The sequence below is a fragment of the Ovis aries genome, chromosome 13 (genome assembly GCF_016772045.2).
Source record: "Ovis aries strain OAR_USU_Benz2616 breed Rambouillet chromosome 13, ARS-UI_Ramb_v3.0, whole genome shotgun sequence".
NCBI classification, from domain to species: Eukaryota; Metazoa; Chordata; class Mammalia; order Artiodactyla; family Bovidae; genus Ovis; species Ovis aries.
The window spans coordinates 79,498,452-79,520,701 of NC_056066.1; the positions used below are offsets into that span (position 1 = coordinate 79,498,452).

Sequence of the window (22,250 nt, forward strand, 5' to 3'; positions counted from 1 at the left end):
CATGGCCCCCTCGCTTGTGAGCCGAAGTTTGGGGGAAGGCCACCCCCTCTCTCCTGCCCGGCTTCTCTCCTGCCCCACCTCGTGACACACCTCCCAGTATCTTCTCAGAAGAGAGTCTGTTGCTGTTGGCTTCAGTGTGTTCGACACACTTCCTCATCCCAACTCCGGAGGCTGAGCTGAATGCAGCCCAGCGCGGGGTGGGGGGTGATGCCCAGCCACCGCATGTGACCCCCCAGCGGTGACTCAGCAGAGGTCCCGCTGTCTCTGTCGTGATCAGAAGCTGTTGACCTGCACACACCAAGCACCCCCTCCCCGCCCCCACCTCCTTTTCAAAGACTGCTCTATGAAAAGAAGCGTTTCTGGTCGGCCTCCATGGCTCCAAAATGAGCATCCACTTCTGTCAGATTTTCAACTGATTATTTTGCCAAATCACCACTGAAAGGTTAATGGCTATTTCCAAAATTGATCCCAGATGCTTACCGTTTTTTTCTGATGTCCTCAGAAAGATCATGTCGGCAGGGACCCGCTGGTTCTGTGTTATGAACAGAGAGACTATTACCATGAGTGCCTCTGTGTGGGGATTCGCAACCCCCTACCCCTGGCCCACTCGGTGGGGAGTCGGGGGGGTGGCAACCAAAACCCACAGCCTCTTTTAAGTGTCTGCCGTTGTCAGAGACAGATCTGGGGATTTATCCTGTTTTTGAATCTGAAAAATCTTGCGCTGCTGCTGTTACATTGCTAATCCCCTATTGAAATCTTATCTTGAAAAGAGAGCTTCCCGTTTTCTGGCGAATCCAACCATTACCTCCTGCAGCTGCAGCCTGCGGACCCGGGGGGCCCAAAGCCTGCTCCCCGAGTTGGCTCGTCCAGGCTGTCTGCCGAAACTAAAGACAGACGTACACTAGGCTCATCTTTCTGCTTCGACCAGTTTTCTGGCTTGATATTTGGCTTCGAACGGGATTTAAGTAAGGAAGTCAAGTAGGAAGAAGCGAAAAAAAGCCACGCTCGAAAAAAAAAGAGGGTCGCCAACAGTAGCCCTCGTGTAATTGTGAACAGGAAAGTGTGTCACAGCAGAAAGAGGTCTGCGAGGGTCTTCGCAGCTGCCACTCAGGAGAGCTTTGCTTTACCTCAAATCAACTCTGAGTTCTTAGATTTAATCCTTTTAAAAGAGCAGAGTTCACTTCCTACAGAAAGGAGCTGAGATGCAGTCCTTTCCTAATCAAGTATGATTCCAAGACGCTCCGGGGCCACCCCGGTATCCAACACCTCCCAGCGTACACAGTACTAGGAGATATGAGCCCTGGCTGGGCTAACAGAACCACCGCGCTGTTTTTTAAAATGCATTTGTGGCCTTCTTACCCTTCTCATGTTTCACTTAACCCCCAGTCCCCATAAAATGACAGAAAAGAACAATGTTTAAGTCAAAAATACACAACCTAAAACTGTTCAACAGGCAAATGACTAATATTTTTATGTGCCGATACAGGCAGCCGACCTCTAGGAAAAAACTTTATGATGAGTTAAAAACAAAGAGACTCCCAAAGAACACATCAAACAGGAAATGAGAGCTTGTACTCTTCGTGTTTGAAGTGGGATTGCTGGCTGAGCAGCACAGAAACCTTGAAACTGTATTTTGTGTCTCACGTTTCTCCCGGGCAAAGCTGCTGGGTAGAGCCCGGAAAGCTTATGGCCACAGATACAGGAATCGCACGGCAGGATTAAGTGGGCGTGACCACGCCCCGCGCATGCGCGCCCACACAGCAGCGGTCACAAGCCGCGGGGATCCACTCTCACCTTCTCGACGATGATAAGGTCTCCCACCTGGATGCTGGAGCTCTTCACCTTTACCGTCCCTGCAAAGAAGCAGGCCCACGATATATCACATCTGAATTCAAGTCGTGTCGCTATAGAGCGTCCGCTAGCCTGCACACCGTGAAGGATGTGCCCCCCAATCCCAGCGGCTGCAGCATCTCCTGCCTCTCTGAAAAAACGTTCTTCTGCTGCAGAGACCAATTCAAAACCTGATCCCCACTTCTGAGAGCCCTGGAAGGACTCAGAGGCCTCAAGTCAGATCTTCCGTCCTAACGGCACCTTAGAGGCGCTTCTGAATCAGCACTATAAAAGATGCATTCAGCCTCACATACACACAGAGAAATGGGGATCCATGGTCAAAAGATCAACACTGAATTCTCAGCAGTACCAAAAAGAAGCTAACCCAAAATGACTTTTTAAAATTTGCAACTGCCGTGCAGTATGGTTCATATGGGCCTCCCTGGTGGCTCAGACAGTAAAGAATCCGCCTGCAATGCGGGAGACCCTGCTTCCATCCCTGGGTCAGGAAGATCCCTTAGAGAAGGGAATGACCCACTCCACTATTCTTGCCTGGGAAATCTCACGGACTGAGGAACCTGGCAGGCTACAGTCCACGGTGTCGCAAAGAGTCAGACATGACTTAGCGACTCAACAACAGCAAATGGCTTATATGATTCTAATCAGACCGCACAACTCTGGCTGGATGCTTATCTGGATAAATAATAATATTAAACATGGATTCCATGCTAAGCGCGGTATACACATTGACATCCTAATGGCTTCACTTCCTCCTCTCAATGGCCATCAGAAAAGATACTATCTCTAGCTTTCAGACAAGGGAAGTGGGCTCAGAGAGGCCCCATCTGCCCCCAGTCTCACAGAACAGGTCAGCACCAAGAGGCACAGCCCCACCTGACTTCAGAGGAAGGAAGAAAAAACAGGAAATTCACTTCAACTCAAAAAACATTTACTGAAGTGCCATGGTCTAGGAATTCAAAGAAGATAGTCCCTCATCCTAAAAAAGCCCACAGTCCCATGCAGGAGTCAGCAAAGGCATCCTGGGAAGCGCAGGACAGTACACAGTTTACGTTCTGCAGCCAATAAACAAACTCCAATCTCCCAACAACTGTTCTCCCCAAAGGCCAATCCTCTTTTGCGCGTTTATGTTGGACAATGTAAAGACCATTCCTGGCTCCCAGGCGGAGATGGTGGGCTGAATTTGGCCTGCCAGCTGTAGTCTGCAAACCCATGAGCTGTAAGAAAGACAGCTGGATAGATGCTGTGAGTGCAACATAGCGTGAAAGCACAGGAGTTGAGTGGGTGCAGAAAGGAAGCAGGAGGGAGGCCTCCTCCCTGAAGGAGGACCGAGAACGGTGACTGGCACCCCGAGGGCACGTGACCGACTCACCCCAGGTTCAAGCCCCTTCAGCTGAGCGCCTGCTGGAGGCCAGGGGCTCCCAGGGGGGGCTCCACAGACTTGCACCCGTGGAGCGGAGCAGGCAGGAGACACACAGTGAGTGGGGGGGGGGGGCATGGGGAGGTGTCGACGAGCACTCTACAGGGGAGCTGAGGCCAGACCTGACCAGAGGATGCTGGCTACCAGCATCGGGAAAAAGGTATGAGATGAGAAAGAGACGCGTGAGCAGTACACGTATGTGTGTGGCCAAAAGCTGGAACTCCTTCAGCAAGACCAGAAGCATTGCATGGAGCACAGAGATGAAGGTCTGTGGGCGGCCAGGTGGCCCAGCACCTTGTGAACAAGCCTGCAGAGGACACGGGTCTTCACCCTCGTGAGGGACGGGATTCCCACACGAGGGAGCAGCACCACCAAAATCGTCATGCTCCTGGCACCTCCTGTTAGGCCCATTTAATAAGTCCAGGGGTCCTGAATCTGCTGTCCCCGACTGTAGGCTTCTTTATCTGACATACACCCAACATTCCCCACCAGGAACTTGTGCACGCAGCTCAGATTATTTTATCTGACACTTTTCACATCATTTAATGCCACAGGTCTTTCCAGTAATTCATCACTGCTGAGATGCTTCAAAGCATTCCGAAGACTTCAACTGAAACAATTCTTTCTCAGAGGTTCCACAGGGTTTGATCTTTAACTAAGGTTTGTCCTTAATTAAATTCTGTCATGGTTAACAGTGAGAAGACCTGGTGCTAAAAGGGCAACTCTCAAACACAAATGGCGTCTAGGCACGATGCAGAGCGTTCTCAAGGTGGCTCGCCGGGCCCAGCTGGACCCTCCCTCCCCCAAAAAGGGAGACTCCCATAGAGCCTTGCTTCCATAAAGCAGAACTCAAGCCAACAGCCTGAGCCGGGGCACCCTTGGAACCCACTTGCCTTAAGCATTGATGATGCTGCTATCTTTGCGCTAATCCTAAGAGTCAGATCATTAGAAATGTATGAATGAACAGGGGGTGTGAAGTAGAGAATTCTCTTCCTGCCTGAACAATGCTTCTGGCCCCACCAGGGGGGCAACAGGGAAAAAACGCACAACAGACACACTGCTCTTTCTGAGCAGCTTATCAAGGCTCTTCCTGGAGGGAAGATCGTAAATTCAGCACGTCCCCCTACCCCCATCCCCTGGTGCCCGTAAGCTTTTCCTGATTTTCCTTTGCCTGAGTTCACCCCAACTTTCCCAAACATAAATTTACACATTGTCTTTGGTGTTCTCAGTGGAATTTATGCTGGTGGCCTGACCCAAACCATCCCTGAGCCTCTGTTCTGATCTTCAAGACCTACTCACACGTTTTCTCCAAACAGCCAACCCTAAGAAGAACACTGTTATAATTCTTATTAAATAATAACTGCATCTGGATGTGCGTGGGTATGTGAGCAAGACAGAGGACAAAATCAGGGGGATTATCCTAAAAAGGTTAATCTAGGGACAGAAGAGATTTATCCTTTTCTTTGGCATATGTACTTTCTAAATGCTTCACGATGATTTTTCTTTTTTCAAGAGTTAACATGAGAGGCTCTTCCAATAAGAAAAAATATATAATAAATTAAATTAGCTCCAACCTCTAAGTGACCAGGCCCAGACTTCCCCTTCCACGGCAGAGTTCTGATTTACGGTCAGTTAATTTGAACTCTGCCTCTCTGTCCATCTGCTCTGCCTCAACAAAAACCCCTTTAATCCACTGCGCTTGCAGAGCAGTTTCTGACCAACCCCGGCAGGCCGATCCCTCCAACAAACCCTCCTACTGTAACGGGCTCCATGTCGGGAGTAGAGCGGGGGGTGGGGGGGCACCCCCCCATGAGGTCCCTGGGGAGTCTCAGCCACAGCCCCCTCGTTAGCATGTTAGTATTCGGTGGGAGGAGCCTCAGCTTTTCAGGTTCCACACGGAGACCCTCAGTCTCACCCGCTCCGCTGAGCCAACACCCAGGCCGGACTATAAGTTTGGACCCCTCGGGTCGTGCTGGCGTTCTGGGGTGATGACAGCTACGCGGTTCACAAGCGTTAAACAGGCAGCTCGCGGGGGCCGCTGCACAGCACAGGGGGCTGGGCTGGATGCTCCGTGATGGCCTAGAGCCGCCATGGTGGGACGGTGGGCAAGGGGAGGAGGGGGGTCCAGGAGGGAGGGGACGTGTGTACACTCACAGCTGGTTCATGCCGCTCCACCTCCGAAACCAACACAACACGGGAGAGCCAACATCCCCCAAATTAAAAAAACAAGAATGCCTGGCTCACATCTGCAGGCAGAACACACATGTCCCCGCTCGTTCTGACGAGAGAAGGCAGAACCAGAAGGAGGAGAGGACGGAAAGCGGCCGGAAGGAAAGAGAAGGGGAAGCAGAGATCCCCACTTCGATTCCATCACTGGGGGTTTTGCTGCCCACATCCAACATCCGGATGACACGCCCTCTCTAAGGCGGCCTTGAGTGGTAAGGAAACCACCGCTGCGGCAGGACAGAAACAGGCCCAGAGTCAGTGGGGAAGAACCGAGCACGCAGTGGCTGGGATTAACTCCCAAAAGAGAAGAATCTCAGAACTGTGGAAAGGGTCCAGAGCACATGATGTCTAACCATGCCCGAGCCGCTGTTCTGAGCGTTCCACCAACGTTCCTGCAAGAAAGGAAGAGCAGAAACGTTCACGCTCTCGCACAGCTCCCCATCTTCCTGACAAAGGAAAACAAGGCCTGAAAAATGGCACAGTGACAGGGACGATGACCTAGACCCTCAAGAGAGACGAGATCCTGAGGCTCCCCGGTGGCTCGGTGGCGAAGAGTCCGCCTGCCAATGCAGGGGGCACAGGTTCGATCCCTGGTCCTCGAAGATCCCGCAAGCCCTGGAGCAACTGGGCCTGTGCCCTAGAGCCGGGAGCCACAGCTGCTGAGCCCATGGGCTGCGACTCCTGAAGCCCACATGCCCGAGAGCTGACGCTCTGCCACAAGAGAAGCCACTGCAACACGACGCCCGCGCACCGCCGTGAAGAGGAGCCCCCGCGCACCGCAACTAGAGAGCGCCCGCGGGCAGCAACGAAGACCCAGCACAGCCAAAGTGAAGAAGCTGTTCTGAGAGAGAGAGAGGCGCTCTCCCTACAGTCCCGTATCGGACTGCAAGAAAATTCCCTCAACACCCCACTGGGAAGTCAGCACAACTACTTCCCAAGGGCTCCGATTTTCTGTCCTTTTTTTTTTCCCATCTACTCCAGAGACTCCTACAGCTTCGAGACAGAGCCCAGCCCTGTATATTCACGTGACCTGTGTATTCACATGGACCCCCTTACCCTTGGGCGAATGGCCTACTCTTTTCATACCATAAATCTTAATAACTTTTAAACAAGGGACCCTGAATTTTCATTTTGCACCACAAATTACACAGCTGGTCCTGCTCAGGAGTGAAAACACGCACTCAGACCTTCTTTACAAAGGGAGGAGGAGACCTGGTCTAGGAACTGAAGACACAGAACTCCCACCTTGCCCCCCAGACCTCCCTTCTCTGTCGGACCCTGTCACACTCAACCTCCAACCTCTTGGCTCTGGGATTTTCACGTATCTCTGCAGAAACTCTACAGAAGTTGGGTAAGAGATTTTTCAAAGGTTAAGCGGCAGATTGCCTGCCAGCCACATCCTAAATCATGAAATGCCTTCCATAAAATAAATGCACCCCGTTCAGCTTCGGCCACTTCACCCAAGCCGTCTCTTGAGTCAGAGTTTATAATGGGGAACAAACTTCCAATTACTAGATCTGTTTATTTCTGCAGAGATGGACCCCCGAGCCTTTCATAAGCAAACCTATTGAGCCCAAACCATGCTTTTCATGGATGAGAGCTTCAGAATAAGGGCAGTTTGTCTACACTGCAGAGAGAAACCAGATGTTTTCCATGAGTTGAAACAAGCAAATGACAATTCAGTCAAACTGCAGAACCACCCGCAGAAAAAAAAGTAAATTCCAGGGCACTAGTACGTGTGGGTCAATTTTCTGACCCCCGAACACCTCCAGCTATACTTCTATTTTTCATTGTGCACGGAGGACATTAATTGCCTTTGTAGGTCTCTAGCAGCAAGCTCCAGGCACTAACCCTGGTTAATGTATAACTCCTTAACTCGCACTCTAATCTGACTGTGACAGTGATGAGTTGTAAATTCTACGGCATGTGTACATTTCCTGGGCTTGACACGAAAACGCCTCTGCAGGCCCGGCAGAGTTCACAGGTTTAAAGTTGATATTTTCGTCTTCCAATCGGATTGTCTTGCATTGCCCAAAGCCGGAGAAAAGACTGTTATGTGAAAACAGGGTGGAAGAGTATTATTATAAATTCCACGGGCCACTTCCTGGGGCTTTTGTTTAAATTAGCGGGAACTTTAAAAAGAAAGGCTGGAGTTTAAATTTAACAAGTTTATACTCAGCAGAGGCTTTTAAAATAAATATATAAATGGTCCTCCCCTGCTTCTGGTGCCCAATAATGATGGAATAGACCAACACCCCCGGCAGGGGGTAAATACCTGTTGGGAAAGATAACAGTGCAATTTGCATGTGAGATTTTTTTTCCGGGGTTGCTTTTTTATTTTGATTAAACAGTAGATCAGTTCACCAGTGATTTGTAATAAAGTGAATTCTGAGCAGTTTGAAAGAATAAAAGGAACCTTATGAGTTTGAAATAACAAACTTCGCATCTGTCAGAAAATGTATGGGAAAGTGTTTGGCAAGACCTATTTTAAGTTAAGACTTGTAAAAGCTAATGCTCTGAATCTTAATGAGAGAAGCCTGGGAAGGGAAATGCTTCGCTTACTGAGCTGTATTTGAGAGCCTCAGTAAAAACCTTTGCAATTGTTTTGCAGCAGGAATATCCAAACGACCATCACTAAGCAGATACAAGCTATTTATGAATAAAATAGATAAGGTCCTAGTGTTTAGCATAGGAACTGGATTCAATAACCTATAATAAACCACAGTGCAAAAGGATATGTGTATGTATCACTGAACCACTGTGGTGTACACCAGAGATTAACAGAGCACTGTAAGTCAACTGTACTTCAGTAAAATCAAATTTTCAGGGAACTGTATTCAATGTCCTGTGAGAAGCCGCAGCAGAAAGAATACAGAAGAAAGAACTGTCCGTGTGTGTCTAACCGAGTCACTCTGCTGTACCGCAGAGGCTGGCACAACACTGGGAATCAACTGTACATCAACTTCAAAAACACAGTTTAAAATGATTTTTAATAAGAAAGTTTTAAAAGACCATCACTGTAATTCTCTTCTCGAGAAAAGTATGAAGACATTTTTAGTGTTATCCCATGTCTGGACAGAGTTCATGCTTTGAAAACGTGAATGGTACCTGTGTTTAAGAATACAGGGTTTCCGTTTAGCTAATTAACTATTAGCTAAACAACTGCCGCTAATGAACCCATGTTCCCTGCCCTATCCGATCTCCTGACGAACTCCACTGGAATACAAGGTCCTAAAGGAAACACATGTGTATCTTTATACTTCAAATTTTAGTCATATTCACTGCAGTCCTAAATAATGGGGTAAAGTGGATTCTGAATTAAATTTTTTTAAATGTATCACTCTCAAATGGAAGTGAGATCCTTGAGGTTACTCTGTAACTGGCAAAGGGTGCATAGAGCAGCATGGAGGAACGCTCTGGAAAGAACGGAGGAAGGGTGAAGATACCAGCTCCGTTTTTTACACATCTGTCCTAAAAAGCTGAAGATAAGAGAGTCCCTCCATTTTGCACAGACCTTTGACTTATGACTTGCGGTTCACCCTATGCCCAGATGTCCCCAGCAGGAAAGAAGCACCAGCAATTGTGTTAATTGTGCTTCTGTTTGTACTTTCTTTCAAGGCTAATTATCCACTTGCTTCATTTAGCCCTTGATCACAAGTTAGTCTGGGAAAACATTCCTGGCATGAAGACCCCTGGAATTCATCTGGTGAAAATTCGAAACCAGTTACCCACACCCCACCTGTGATGAGCAAGGCAGGTTCCCCGCTTCAGAAATAAAGTTTGGGTTTGGGGAAAGTCAAGGATAAAGAAAAATAATTCCTTTACTAATTATTATTTCTTGGCCCAAGCCAAATCTTTCAAGTAGCAAAACAAAAGGTTTGCTAAGTCTGCTACAACTTCAAGACCCTCTCCTCTTCGGCGTTGGTGTTTCCAGGGCCACCGAATGCTATTAATTTGGAAAGACAGCTCTACAATTAAAGTCATAAAATGCATAAAGGTCAGAGAACCTCTCTTAAGTCCCTCATCAGGTTTCAATGTGGATTTCACGCAGGAGGAAAGGGGGTGATTACTTATTGAAAAGCGTCCTTCCTATGTGGCTTCCAACAGTTTGTCTGCTTCAGAATGAGGGGGCTGGATCGGCTTCTTTGGACTCAGAAATGTGTTTTGTCATATTGTATGTTCAATATCCTGTAATAAATCATCACAGAAAATAATCCGAAAAGGCTTCCCTGTTGGCTCAGAAGCAAAGAATCTGCCTGCTGTGCAGGAGATGCAAGAGACGCGGGTTCAATCCCGGGTTGGGAAGATCCCCTGGAGAAGGGAGTCACTCCAGTATTCACTCTTGCCTGCAAAAGCCCACGGACAGAGGAATCCAGTGAGGAACCATGGGGGTCACAAGGGTCGGACGCGACGTAGTGACTAAACCACCATCATATATGCGTGCAGGGCTGGCCCAAAAGACCTCACAGAAAAGTGCAAACGGACGCTTTCGCCAACTCAGCATATAACTGAATCACTTTGCTGTACCCCAGAAACAAGCACAGTGTTAACAGAACGCTGTAAATCAACTAAGGCAGCAATTTTAAAAACGCCTTTTTAAACTATGTACTAAAGCTGAAAACTGTGGCAATTAAGAGACCCTACGGGGAAGTCTGAGCCTCAGCTCGGGGCCCAGTGGTGACCAGACTCACAGGCGAAGGTGTCACATGAGACATCCAGGCTCACGCCGCAGCTCTCCCCTGTAACTGCCACATCATCTCGGACACGACGCTGTCCCTCTCCGAGCCTCGGATGTCCATCTGTAAAACCCACCTCTGTGAGGCTGTTTTAAAAAGTACAGAGCAGACCTTACCCAGCGCCTGGCTGGTTTACAGTCAAAAAACCTTCCTTCGTTTTTTCCTCTCCTGCTTCTCACTCTGGACAGCATTTTTCTAACAGTTCCAATGCACCGTCTCCCTGCTGCATGCCGTGATGACAGATTCCCGGATCACAAAATGAACTTGCCCAGAGTCTCTGGTCTTCACTGGCCTATATGGTCTTTTCTTCTCTTTTCCCAGGAAGAAGCGGCTCAGGAAACAAGGCTGAATTGGGAAGAACAAGATGGAGCCAGAACGTGGAATTCTGTCCCCCACGCTTCTAACCATCACTGTCCGTGACCTTTGGGAGACTCTTTCTTCTTCCTTTCTTCCAGCTGTGCCGGGTCTCTGTGGAGGCTTACAAGCTTCTCCACTTGCTGAGCACAAGTTCTGAGTACAGCACGCTGGCTCAGTTACTGTGGCACACACACAGCTGTCCTGCAGCGTGTGGGAACTTAGTTCCCTGACCAGGGATTGAACCCTAGTCCTCTGCATTAGAAGGCAGGTTTCTTAACCTCTGGATCACCAGGGAAGTCCGCCGGAGAACTCTTTACCAGGCCACTTCCCGGGCATGTGATCCACGTGACGGCACAGGGGGATGCACTCGGAAGCGGCCGTGACTTGGTTTAACGCTCTGCTGTGCCATCTTGAACTTCTGAACAATTTTTGCACGGGGGCCCCTTGCCCCTCTGCATTCAGCACTGCAAATCACAAAGCCAGCCCTGCCTTCTTTCGTCCTCTAGGACTCAGGATGCAGGTCACCTCTTCTGCGAAGACACCAGCAGCTCCTGCCTGATGCACTCCCATAACCTCCCCTAACTTCTAGCTCGTACCTCCATTTAGTCATCCACCAATATTTAAGGAAGCCCTGCTACAATACCAGTAGTGCTGCCTTTCCTGGGCACAGACCTAATCCCAGCCCAGTGCTAAATTCTTCTCATGCAAGACTTATACTCACGGCAACCCTCCAAGGTAGGCACTATTATTATCCCCAATTCACTGACTGGTTAAAGGATCTGCCCCACGTCAGAGGGGCGGCAGAAGTAGGACTCTTGAATCCGGCAGAACACAAACTCAAAACCACTAACTTCTTCCACCGCCAGGCACTGTGCTTAGGACCATAAATGCAGTGGTTGCTCAGAAGGGCCATAATGCTCGTGCCACTACGGTATAATTACGAATCACATTTTAGAATCATCCTATTTACCTGTCTGGATACCTTGCTGCACCATTAATTCCTTGAAGTCCCAATCTCTCATGTTTATCTCTGCAATACAGAAACCTATCACAAACTCTGGGAAGTGATGGAGTCTCAAATACCCTTGAAGAATGAATAAAAGGTCATTTGTACATGTAGGTTAATTTTACTATTGCTGCTGCTGCTGCTAAGTCGCTTCAGTCATGTCCAACTCTGTGCGACCCCAGAGACAGCAGCCCACCAGGCTCCCCCATCCCTGGGATTCTCCAGGCAAGAACACTAGAGTGGGTTGTCACTTCCAAATACTTATTAAACTATGACAATTACATTAAAAATTGATCTACTGGTGTGTTGTTCTAGATACATCTTGATTGAAACAAGATGATCAAAACCCTTGGAAGCAGCAATTAAAAAAAAACAAAACTATCCATTTTTCCTCCCAGTGCTAAGTTCCTGATTTCCAGGGTTTTAAGTTCAGTTGTTTAAAATCAACTTTTTCCCTCCAAGTTCAGAACTCTTTCAATTTGGTTAACATAATGCCTCTAAAACTTTGGCAACATCCCAGAATCTTTGCCATTGACATTCTTATAATGATACTAACTGTGCGATATCTTGAATCTAATTTTGAGATATTGGGCAAACAAAAATTGAGGGTCAGACTGCAAAGTGGCCTGAAACTGGCCTGTCCTTTTCAGAAATGTCAATGTCACAACAAAGAAATCAGTGGCGCTCTGCCAAGTTAGAGGAGATTAAGGAAGCAGTCAAATGCAGCTGGCAAACCTGTACTGCTTTCTGGACTAGGAGAAAGAAAAACATTATTAAAGAACATTTAGGGAACAAATGGCAAATTCTGAGTGAGAAGTATAGAGGAAGTTAACAGTAATATATTGATGATAAATTTCCTGATTTTGTAATTATACTGTGTTATTTAAGAGAAACATCCTACTAGGAATTAAACACAATTATTTTGGTGTCTCAGACAGTGAAGAATCTGCCTGCAATGTAACAGACCCAGGTTCGATCCCTGGGTCAGGAAGATCCAGGAGAAGGGCATGGCAACCCACTCCAGTATTCTTGCCTGGAGAATTCCATGGACAGAGGAGCCTGGTGGGCTACAGTCCATGAGATCGCAAAGAGTCAGACACAAGGTAATGACTAGCACACACACACATTTAGGGGTTACCTGGAGAAGGAAATGGCAACCCACTCCAGTTTTCCTGCCTGGAAAATCAGTCTATAGCTATAGTCCATGGGGTTGGAAAGAGTTGAACATGACTTAGGGACTAAACAGCAGCAGCAGCATTAAGGGGTTAAAAGGGAATAATGTCTGCAACTTAATTCTCCAAGGACTTAGAAAGGGTGAGGGGAGAGTATTCAAAAGCAAGAGGTCAAAAACTGATAAACCTGGGTGAGGGCAAACAGGAGTTTTCCACACAATTTTTGCAACTATTTTGCTAGTTAGAAATTATCAGCACCCTCTACCCATTTGGGCTTCCCCAGTGGTTCAGATGGTAAAGAATCAGCCTGCAATGCAGGTGACAGAGGTTCGATCCCTGGATCAGGAAGATCCGCTTTGGAGAAGGGCATGGCAACCCACTGCAGTATTCTTACCTGGAGAATTCCACGGACAGAGAAGCCTGGTGGGCTACAGTCCATGGGGTCGCAAGGAGTCAGACATGACTGAGCGACTAACACTTTCACGTTCTTTCCCCAATTATTTAACTATATTAGTATTAATACAAGTGTTGCTATTATAAATCAGGAAATTATACAGAACGTAGGTAAATATTATGGCTTACAATCTCATGATCAAGGACTTGTTTTGGTTTCCAAACTTTCTTGAATTCCAAAAATAGCATTGAAAAGTACATTTTAAGATGCCATGTGATAAAAACAGAAAATAGTCCTGCATGGATACCCATGCATGTACCTGCTGCCCTTTGCTTTTGAACTTACTAAAAGAAGATCTTGATGAAAACCCTTACTCCAGAAAATATTAAACGATTGAATGGTAAGGTCAAAAAGGGCTTCTTGCTCTTCCTCTCTCTGAAATCCTCCAATTTTAGCTTTTTACCTTGGCCTTTTCCCCAGTGTATCCAATAACTACACCCCCACCCCCTCCCCCACAGCGCTTCCACGTTCCAAGCTGGAGGTTTTCTTCAGTGCGTTCTTTTCTGGGGCTTCCGGAACAAACTGTGGAGCCAGGGTCTGGATTGACACTCAGAACTCTGCTCCGTTCTCCCCTCCCGCTGGATTGGCATGACAGTGGAAACCACGGGCCACAGAAGGAGACCCACAAAGGAAGGCAAGCTTTGAACACTGGAGCCATCTGCCAGTTCTCCTTAGGGTCTTTTCAAGAGCTGAAGGGAGCTAAAGCAGAGGCTGAGAAAGGGGGTCTGCAGGGGAGGGCAGAAAAAAAAATCATTCACGGGAAAAGCAATTGCAACATGAAAAGAAGCAAAGAAGGTGCGGAGCCTGGACGGCTGACGCATGGGGTCCCCAGACCCGCCTCCTGAGCTCCACAGAGGCCCACCGCACCCTCTCTGGAGGAGGTTCTGTCGGTTGCTGAGCGCTGTCAATGTTATAGTCAGAATATGTTAGTTATTAAGGGAGGATTTAATATACACGAACCACAAAAAAATGTCTTGCAGAGGGGTCTTCTGGTTACCCCCGTGGAAAGCCCAAGCCACCTGCCTTTGCAAAGATTATGTTGGGGTTTCTTTCTTCAGGTAGCAAAACGCCCTAAATATAAGTAGTTTAGCAATAATAAAACATTTCTATACCAACTCTAAATCCCTCCTTTTCCCAGAGACTGGCAACTTTTTAAGACCACCAACTATGAAAATCTGCTTAAATGAACTAAAGCAAAATACTTGCATGCGTTTGCTGTCTAGTTACTCGTCGCGTCCGAGTCTTTGTGACCCCGTGGACTGCAGCCCACCAGGCTCCTCTGTCCATGGGATTTTCCAGGCAAGAACACTGGAGTGGGTTGCCATTTCCTTCTCCAGAGGATCTTCCCGAACCAAGGATGGAACCTGCATCTCCTGCCCAGCAGGCAGATTCTTTGCCACTGAGCCACACAGGAAGCATGCCATCATGTGTCTATACTAAAAAAAAAAAAATTGGGGGAGCCTTAAATAAATTTCTCCAAAATTTTTCCTAGAAGGAAAATTCTCCTCAGATCCCACAAACTACAGATGAACGGCTTCTTGTGAAGACTGAGGCACTTACATAAAGCAGTTCACAGCCTGGCTGGGTGCAGGCTCCCTCAGGCATCTGTCTTATCTCTTTCAGAATTCTCAATTTCCTGGAGGCAAAGCACAGCTTTTATCCCCCTCAACTGCTCCTGAAACATTAATCCCTGAACAGGATCAGTCATCCTTGGGTGTATAAGGTAACATTCTCATTTCTTACCGGAAATCTAGGTAGAATCCGTACTTAGAAATAAAAGTCGACATCAGTTGGGTTGTTTGGTGGGTTCTCCATGGTGTATTTGAGTGGGTTTTTAAAATTCCACCATTTCAAAACTTCAAATGAAAGTCTGCCTAGTCAATTCTCCTCGGGTCAGATGCCTCACTCTTTATTCTTCCATTTTGAAAATTTATACGATCCCTCAAAAGAAACCTTCACAGATGCAACATTTAGTATGAAGCCTGGTGCCTTCTTAAAAAACTAACACTGCCAAGTTGTCACATTAGTTTTGTGATGTTGAAAGGATATCTTCTAGAGCTATGCTGCCTTGAAAACCTGTGTAGCAGAGTTTACAGCCTCCACACCAAGAGAGCTGAAGTGGCAGAGAATCTGCCTGCAACGCAGGAGATATGGGTTCAATACCTGGGTCGGGAAGATCCCGTGGAGGAGGAAATGGCCACCCACTCCAGTATTCCTGCCTGGGGCATCCCATGGCCCCAGGAGCCCGGTGGGCTACAGTCCCTGGGGCTGCAGAGAGTCAGACTCAACTGAGCACGCACACGCCCAAACCCCAACAGAAGGGCTGCCTCCTCTGCCAGCGGGGGAAAGGGGTGAGCACGGAGAGAATGTCAGGAGCACACAGTTAATCCCGGGTGGGTACGGCGCAGGTCACCCGTCAGCACGGGCTCCAGGGGCACAGTGATGGCCCAGGGATGTGGCCAAAGTCCCCCCAGGCCCGGGGCACATGCTGGCCTCCCTGACGTTGGCCACTGAGCGACTGCCCCGCCCCTGCCGGCCACACCCCGCGGCCCTGGGCTGTGAACTCTGCTCCCTGACGGTCAGTGCCCCGTGGCCGAGTTGGGACCCAATGCCCACTCCGCCGCCCACCCCCAGGGCTGGGCAGCAGGAGGCTGACCTCTCGCCGTGAGGCGGCTGTAGACCTGGGCGTTCACCTCCTTGTCCCTCGTGTAGCATCGGATCTCCTCCACCGCCTCTCGGATGATGGTGACGGCCAGCACAAAGCCCTGCAGGAGAGAGAAAGAGACTTTGTTCTCAGAGGCCACAACGTTCTGCACCTGCAGAAACTTGGATGGGTAGAACCAAGCAGGTGGGCGACCAGGGCACAAAATGAGTCACGAGGCCTATTTGTATCGACCTGCCAGTAGGGAAATCAACCTTCCAGACATAACACTGTTCAGATCAGTTCAGTTCAGTCACTCAGTCGTGTCCGACTCTTTGCGACCCCATGAATCGCAGCACGCCAGGCCTCCCTGTCCTTACCAACTCCCGGAGTTCACTCAAACTCACAACTATCGAGTCGGTGATGCCATCCAGCCATCTCATCCTCTGTCATCCCCTTTTCCTCCTGCCCCCAATCCCTCCCAGCATCAGAGTCTTTTCCAATGAGTCAAATCTTCGCATGAGGTGGCCAAAGTATTGGAGTTTCACCTTTAGCATCATTCCTTCCAAAGAACACCCAGGACTGATCTCCTTGCAGTCCAAGGGACTCTCAAGAGTCTTCTCCAACACCACAGTTCAAAAGCATCAATTCTTCGGTGCTCAGCTTTCTTCACAGTCCAACTCTCACATCCATACATGACCACTAGAAAAGCCATAGCCTTGACTAGATGGACCTTTGTTGGCAAAGTAATATCTCTGCTTTTCAATATGCTGTCTAGGTTGGTCATAACTTTCCTTCCAAGGAGTAAGCATCTTTTAATTTCATGGCTGCAATCACCATCTGCAGTGATTTTGGAGCCCCCCAAAATAAAGTCTGATACTGTTTCCACTGTTTCCCCATCTATTTGCCATGAAGTGATGGGACCAGATGCCATGATCTTAGTTTTCTGAATGTTGAGCTTTAAGCCAACTTTTTCACTCTCCTCTTTCACTTTCATCAAGAGGCTTTTTAGTTCCTCTTCACTTTCTGCCATAAGGGTGGTGTCATCTGCATATCTGAGGTTATTGATATTTCTCCCAGCAATCTTGATTCCAGCTTGTGCTTCTTCCAGCCCAGCGTTTCTCATGATGTACTCACTGCATATAAGTTAAATGAGCAGGGTGACGATATACAGCCTTGACGTACTCCTTTTCCTATTTGGAACCAGTCTGTTGTTCCATGTCCAGTTCTAACCGTTGCTTCCTGACCTGCATACAGGTTTCTCAAGAGGCAGGTCAGGTGGTCTGGTATTCCCATCTCTTTCAGAATTTTCCAGTTTATTGTGATCCACCCAGTCAAAGGCTTTGGCATAGTCAATAAAGCAGAAATAGATGTTTTTCTGGAACTCTCTTCCTTTTCCATGATCCAGAAGATGTTGGCAATTTGATCTCTGGTTCCTCTGCCTTTTCTAAAACCAGCTTGAATATCTGGAAGTTCACAGTTCATGTATTGCTAAAGCCTGGCTTGGAGAATTTTGAGCATTACTTTACTAGCGTGTGAGATGAGTACAATTGTGCGGTAGTTTGAGCATTCTTTGGCATTGCCTTTCTTTGGGATTGGAATGAAAACTGACCTTTTCCAGTCCTGTGGCCACAGCTGAGTTTTCCAAATTTGCTGGCATATTGAGTGCAGCACTTTCACAGCATCATCTTTCAGGATTTGAAATAGCTCAACTGGAATTCCATCACCTCCACTAGCTTTGTTCGCAGTGATGCTTTCTAAGGCCCACTTGACTTCACATTCCAGTTCAGATAAACACCAACAAAGATTCCATACACTGCTGAAGATTTTCCAATATCCTTTCCTTAACTTTTTTTTTTATTATAAGGTCTGTGTGTGTGTGTGTGAGTGTGTGTTCGATCATGTCCAACTCTTGCGACCCCATGGACGATATCCCACTTGGCTTCTCTGTCCACGGAATCTTCCAGGCAGGAATACTGGGGTGGGTTGTCCTTTCCTCCTCCAGGGGATCTCCCTGACTCAGGGATTACACCCACATGCCTTGCGTGTCTTGCACTGGCAGGCAGATTTTTTACCACTGCGCCACCTGGGAAGCCCCCACTCCTTAACTATTGGTTAGATTCCTCTGCAAAGAAGGGGACGGGGTGAGGTGGGGACTTCTTACTTGGCCACAAGGTATGTGGACTCGTAGCTCCCCTAGCAGGGAACACACCTGCATCCCTTACACTGGAGGCAAAGTCTTAACAACTGAACCGCCAAGGGAATCCTCATGTTAAAGTACTGACCGCATAAGCACCCATTAGTAAAAGGAAAATTTTAAGCCACCCCACCTTCCCACGTTAGCTATCCTACTCATAAAACGTGGTGCGGACTGGTGTCTGTCACCCATGGCAGGAATCTATTTTCGTCTTGATTTTTCTTCTTGTATCAATAAAAGCAAGAGCAGCCATTCATTTTTCTTACAAAAGAGCCTTGTCATCTCTCTTTTTAAAGTCATTTTTTTTTAATACAGAGGGCACAACTGCCCCTGAGGTTAGCAGTCGTGAATCCTTTGAGGATTTCATTTTCATACTGTTTACCCCGTGCAATATATTAACTTCGATTCAAAGGACGTTAAATCTCTTATGTAAATCTAGTCAGCGATGTGCCGCTTTGCGGAACCCCTCCCAAGGCCCATACATCTTTGCCATCAAAGGATTTCTCCTGTTTCCAATCAGAAGGAAAGTACACATTGAAGCCACAGAAAAACCGGTACATTTCAGAATGAAAGCGTGACCAGAGCACATAGGGAGGCGAGAAAACCTGGTCAGGAAAAGCGCGGCCCACGTCTGCAGAATCCCCACCCCCCACGCCGCTGTTTTGTTCTGCACCAGAATCCAGGTTTCGGTTGTTTGTTTTTTCAAGTGTTCCAGTTTCTAGTTCTCTCTGCGTGGGCCTGGCTAAATCCCATCGATGTTAATGGGAAGTGTGTGCTTACCACAAAGACAGGAGGGGCTGACCTCCCTGCTGCATATGAATACTGCTTCCTAAGTCACCATGGGCTTCCCAGGTGGCACGGTGGTAAAGAACCTGCCTGCCGATGCTGCAGACACAAGAGTCACAGGTTCGATTCCTGGGTCGGGAAGATCCCCTGGAGGAGGGCATGGCAACCCAGTCCAGCATTCTTGCCTAGGAAATTCTAAGGACAGAGGAGTCTGGCGGGCTACAAAAGTTGGAAACGACTGAGCAACTTAGCACACAGGCACATAGCCAGGTGCTGGGACCCAGAGCTGAAAGTGACTTTCCAACTGAGTGAAACTCCTTAAGAGCCAGGGGGCTCACACACACAAGTTACCATATCTATGACCTCCCCGCTACCCCAACACACGCACACAGAATCCTCACCAATCACAGGAGACCTGCCATCTCTTAAGCTACAAACTGCTTTACAAAGAGATGCAAATGTGGTCCAGATATAAATTGCAACCTTCCAGCTTTGGAGGTCCCTAAGGGCCAAATCACTTCATGGCAAATAGATGGGAAAACCATGGAAACAGAGACAGACTTTATCTTCTTGGGCTCCAAAATCACTGCAGATGGTGACTGCAGCCACGAAATTAAAAGAAGCTATGACCAACCTAGACAGCATATTAAAAAGCGGAGACATTACTTTGCCAACAAAGGTCCATCTACTTAAAGCTATGGTGTTTCCAGTAGTCATGTGTGGATGTGAGAGTTGGACTGTGAAGAAGGCTGAGCGCCGAAGAATTGATGCTTTTGAACTGTGGTGTTGGAGAAGACTCTTGAGAGTCCCTTGGACTGCAAGGAGATTCAACCAGTCCATTCTGAAGGAGATCAGTCCTGGGTGTTCATTGGAAGGACTGATACTGAAGCTGTAACTCCAACACTTTGGCCACCTGATGCAAAGAGCTGACTCATCTGAAAAGACCCTGATGCTGGGAAAGATTGAGGGCAGGAGAAGGGGACGACAGAGGATGAGATGGTTGGAAGGCATCACCGACTCAATAGACATGAGTTTGAGCAAGCTCTGGGAGTTGGCGATGGACAGGGAAGCCTGGCGTGCTGCAGTTCATGGGGGTCGCAAAGAGGCGGACGAAACTGAGCAACTGAACTGACTGAAGGGCCAAAGATACTAAGAAAGAAGCTTGAGTGGCAGTGGAGGCTTGGCTAAACTTGTAAGGATATCAGAGGTGGTGACAGTGAACAGACAAAACCCTGCAGGTGCTGAGACTCTCCCGTAAAGCTGCACACCAAGAGCAGATTCACGGGAATTCCCTGGAGGCCCAGAAGTTAGGGCTCCATGCTTCCACTGCGGAGGGCCCAGGTTAGATCTCTGGGTGGGGAACTAAGATCCCGTAAGCCGCAAGGTGCAGTCAAAAAAAAAAAAAGATCTACTAAAGCAAAACTCCTGAGAGAAATCAGAAAAGCAGCTACTCCTGCTTGGGGAGGCGGGCTGACTGGAGAGGGGCAAAGGGAACTTTCTGGGCTGGTAAGAATGTCCTGCCCTGACCACGGGTGCTGGCGACACCCAGGGGAACTGAAAACTCAGTATCGTCTAGACTGCGTCTTAATAACAGAGAAATCTCGATGTATTATTTTACTGATTATCTCATCTGTTTCCTGACCAACATCTCCCACGAATACATTAGCATCGAGGAAGAAGTTACCAGGACTTCCCTGGGAGTCCAGTAGTTAAGAACTGCTTCCAGTGAGGATGTGGGGGTGACCCCCGGTCCAGGAACTAAAACCCCAAACAGCACAGGGCAGTTAAGCCTGCGCACCACAGCCAGACAGAAGCCTGCACACTGCAAGGGAAGAGCTTGAATGCCACTAAGACCCGACGCAGCCTAATAAATAAATACCTTTTTCAAAAAAGAGAAAAAATGTTACCAAAAGCTAAGATGCAATCCACACGATGACCAACAATGGCACTGGTACCAGAATTTTAAAATTCAAATGAGGACATTTTCTGAGAATTTTCTATGAGTCAGGAGCTATCTGCACCTTTCTACTTGCTGTACTTCACAGCACCTCCCAACAAACCACCGGAATAGACACGATCACACCCTACTTACAGATGAGGAAACCGAGGTTCCGAAAAGCTAGTTCCAATCACACGGCTTCTCAACGAGGCTGCAGGGCAACTGTCTGGCCCCACAGCCCTTGTTCTGAGCCACTGAGCTCACAGCTGGGCGTGAAACGAGAGGACTCTGAGGGCGGTCAGACACATTTCAAAATGTACGTCAGCCGCGCACTGGGAATTGATTCTCCGCATAAACATCTAGGGGACTTAGGGGAAACCAGCTGTAGTCACCGGGAAACAGGCGTCCTCCAGTCGTCTTTGACCCCAAGCTCCCTTCTCTGCAGCCCTTGGAAAGAGAGGAAGAACCTGGGCAAGATGACTGCCTCCTTCTGTCTCTGCACCATCACAGGAAACTCTGGCCATGGGGCACTTAGTAGCCTCAGGACTGCCCGAGGCTGCTCGTAACCCTGGCTTCTCTCTACAGCCAGAGGCCCAGGAAAACCAGGACTCAGCTGTTTGCATCGGGAGTCAGGTTCCTGGCTCCTCCTGGAAACTCTGAGCATCATTTCAGCGAAGAGACAAAGGCTAGAACTGGAGTGAGGCTCTCGCTGGAAGGGCGGGAGCCCTCCAAGTCATCCTGGCCCCTACACGGGCCCTCACTGCATTTCCTGAGGGGCTTCTGCAGTCCCCGGGGTCAGCATCATTGGTACCGACATGCAGAATACATCTCAGGCCAGAAATGGGCGTAGCACCTGCCTTCAAGTTGCGTTCAACACTTTGATCCTTGGTCACCAGGCCCAAGAACCAACGTGGTCTCCCCCTGCAGAGGGAGCAACTCTATTCTAAATAGTTTCAAACACCTTGACTACACATCTGAGCTAATGTAGTTTCCCGTAAGTTTCCAACTTCCAGAAAGGCACTGCGGCGACTTAAGACAGAGGCCTCTGTGCCTGAAGATAAAAAATACTTAAAAGGCCACACCACCCTCTCCAAGGACTCCCTAGTGGCTCAGAGGTAAAGAATCTGCCTGCAATGCAGGAGACCCAGATTTGATCTGTGGGCCAGGAAGATCCCGTAGAGGAGGGAATGGCCACCCACTCCAGTATTCTTGCCTGGAGAATCCCATGGACAGAGGAGCCTGGCGGGCTACAGTCCATGGGCTCACAAAGAGACTAAGCAACAAACACCTTCACCTCTGTTCCAAAGAAAACTAGTAGCTTTGGTGAAGAACCTTCCAGACTCCCGTGTATTTATTTACAAGCCTCAGGTGAGTCACACTCCATACACAGACACACCGAAGCGCAGAATCGTGGTCAACCCCTCACGCTCACATAGACTCCATCACAAACAGAAAACGATTCAAAGAG

At 48.3% G+C, this 22,250-nt stretch overlaps 1 protein-coding gene across 4 annotated transcripts in view; it reads right to left on the reverse strand.

The window, feature by feature from the left end:
• The window catches only part of ATP9A (ATPase phospholipid transporting 9A (putative)), a 128,452-nt gene that overhangs the window by 72,974 nt on the left and 33,228 nt on the right, over positions 1-22,250 (reverse strand). For all 4 annotated transcript variants that reach the window (XM_027977334.2, XM_027977333.2, XM_042230283.2 and 1 more), the window contains exons 4-6: positions 15,876-15,984; positions 1,795-1,853; positions 481-532 (exon numbers count right to left, since the gene is read on the reverse strand). In XM_027977334.2, the coding sequence (XP_027833135.1) occupies positions 481-532; positions 1,795-1,853; positions 15,876-15,984 (220 nt within the window). The remainder of the gene's footprint in view (positions 1-480; positions 533-1,794; positions 1,854-15,875; positions 15,985-22,250) is intronic.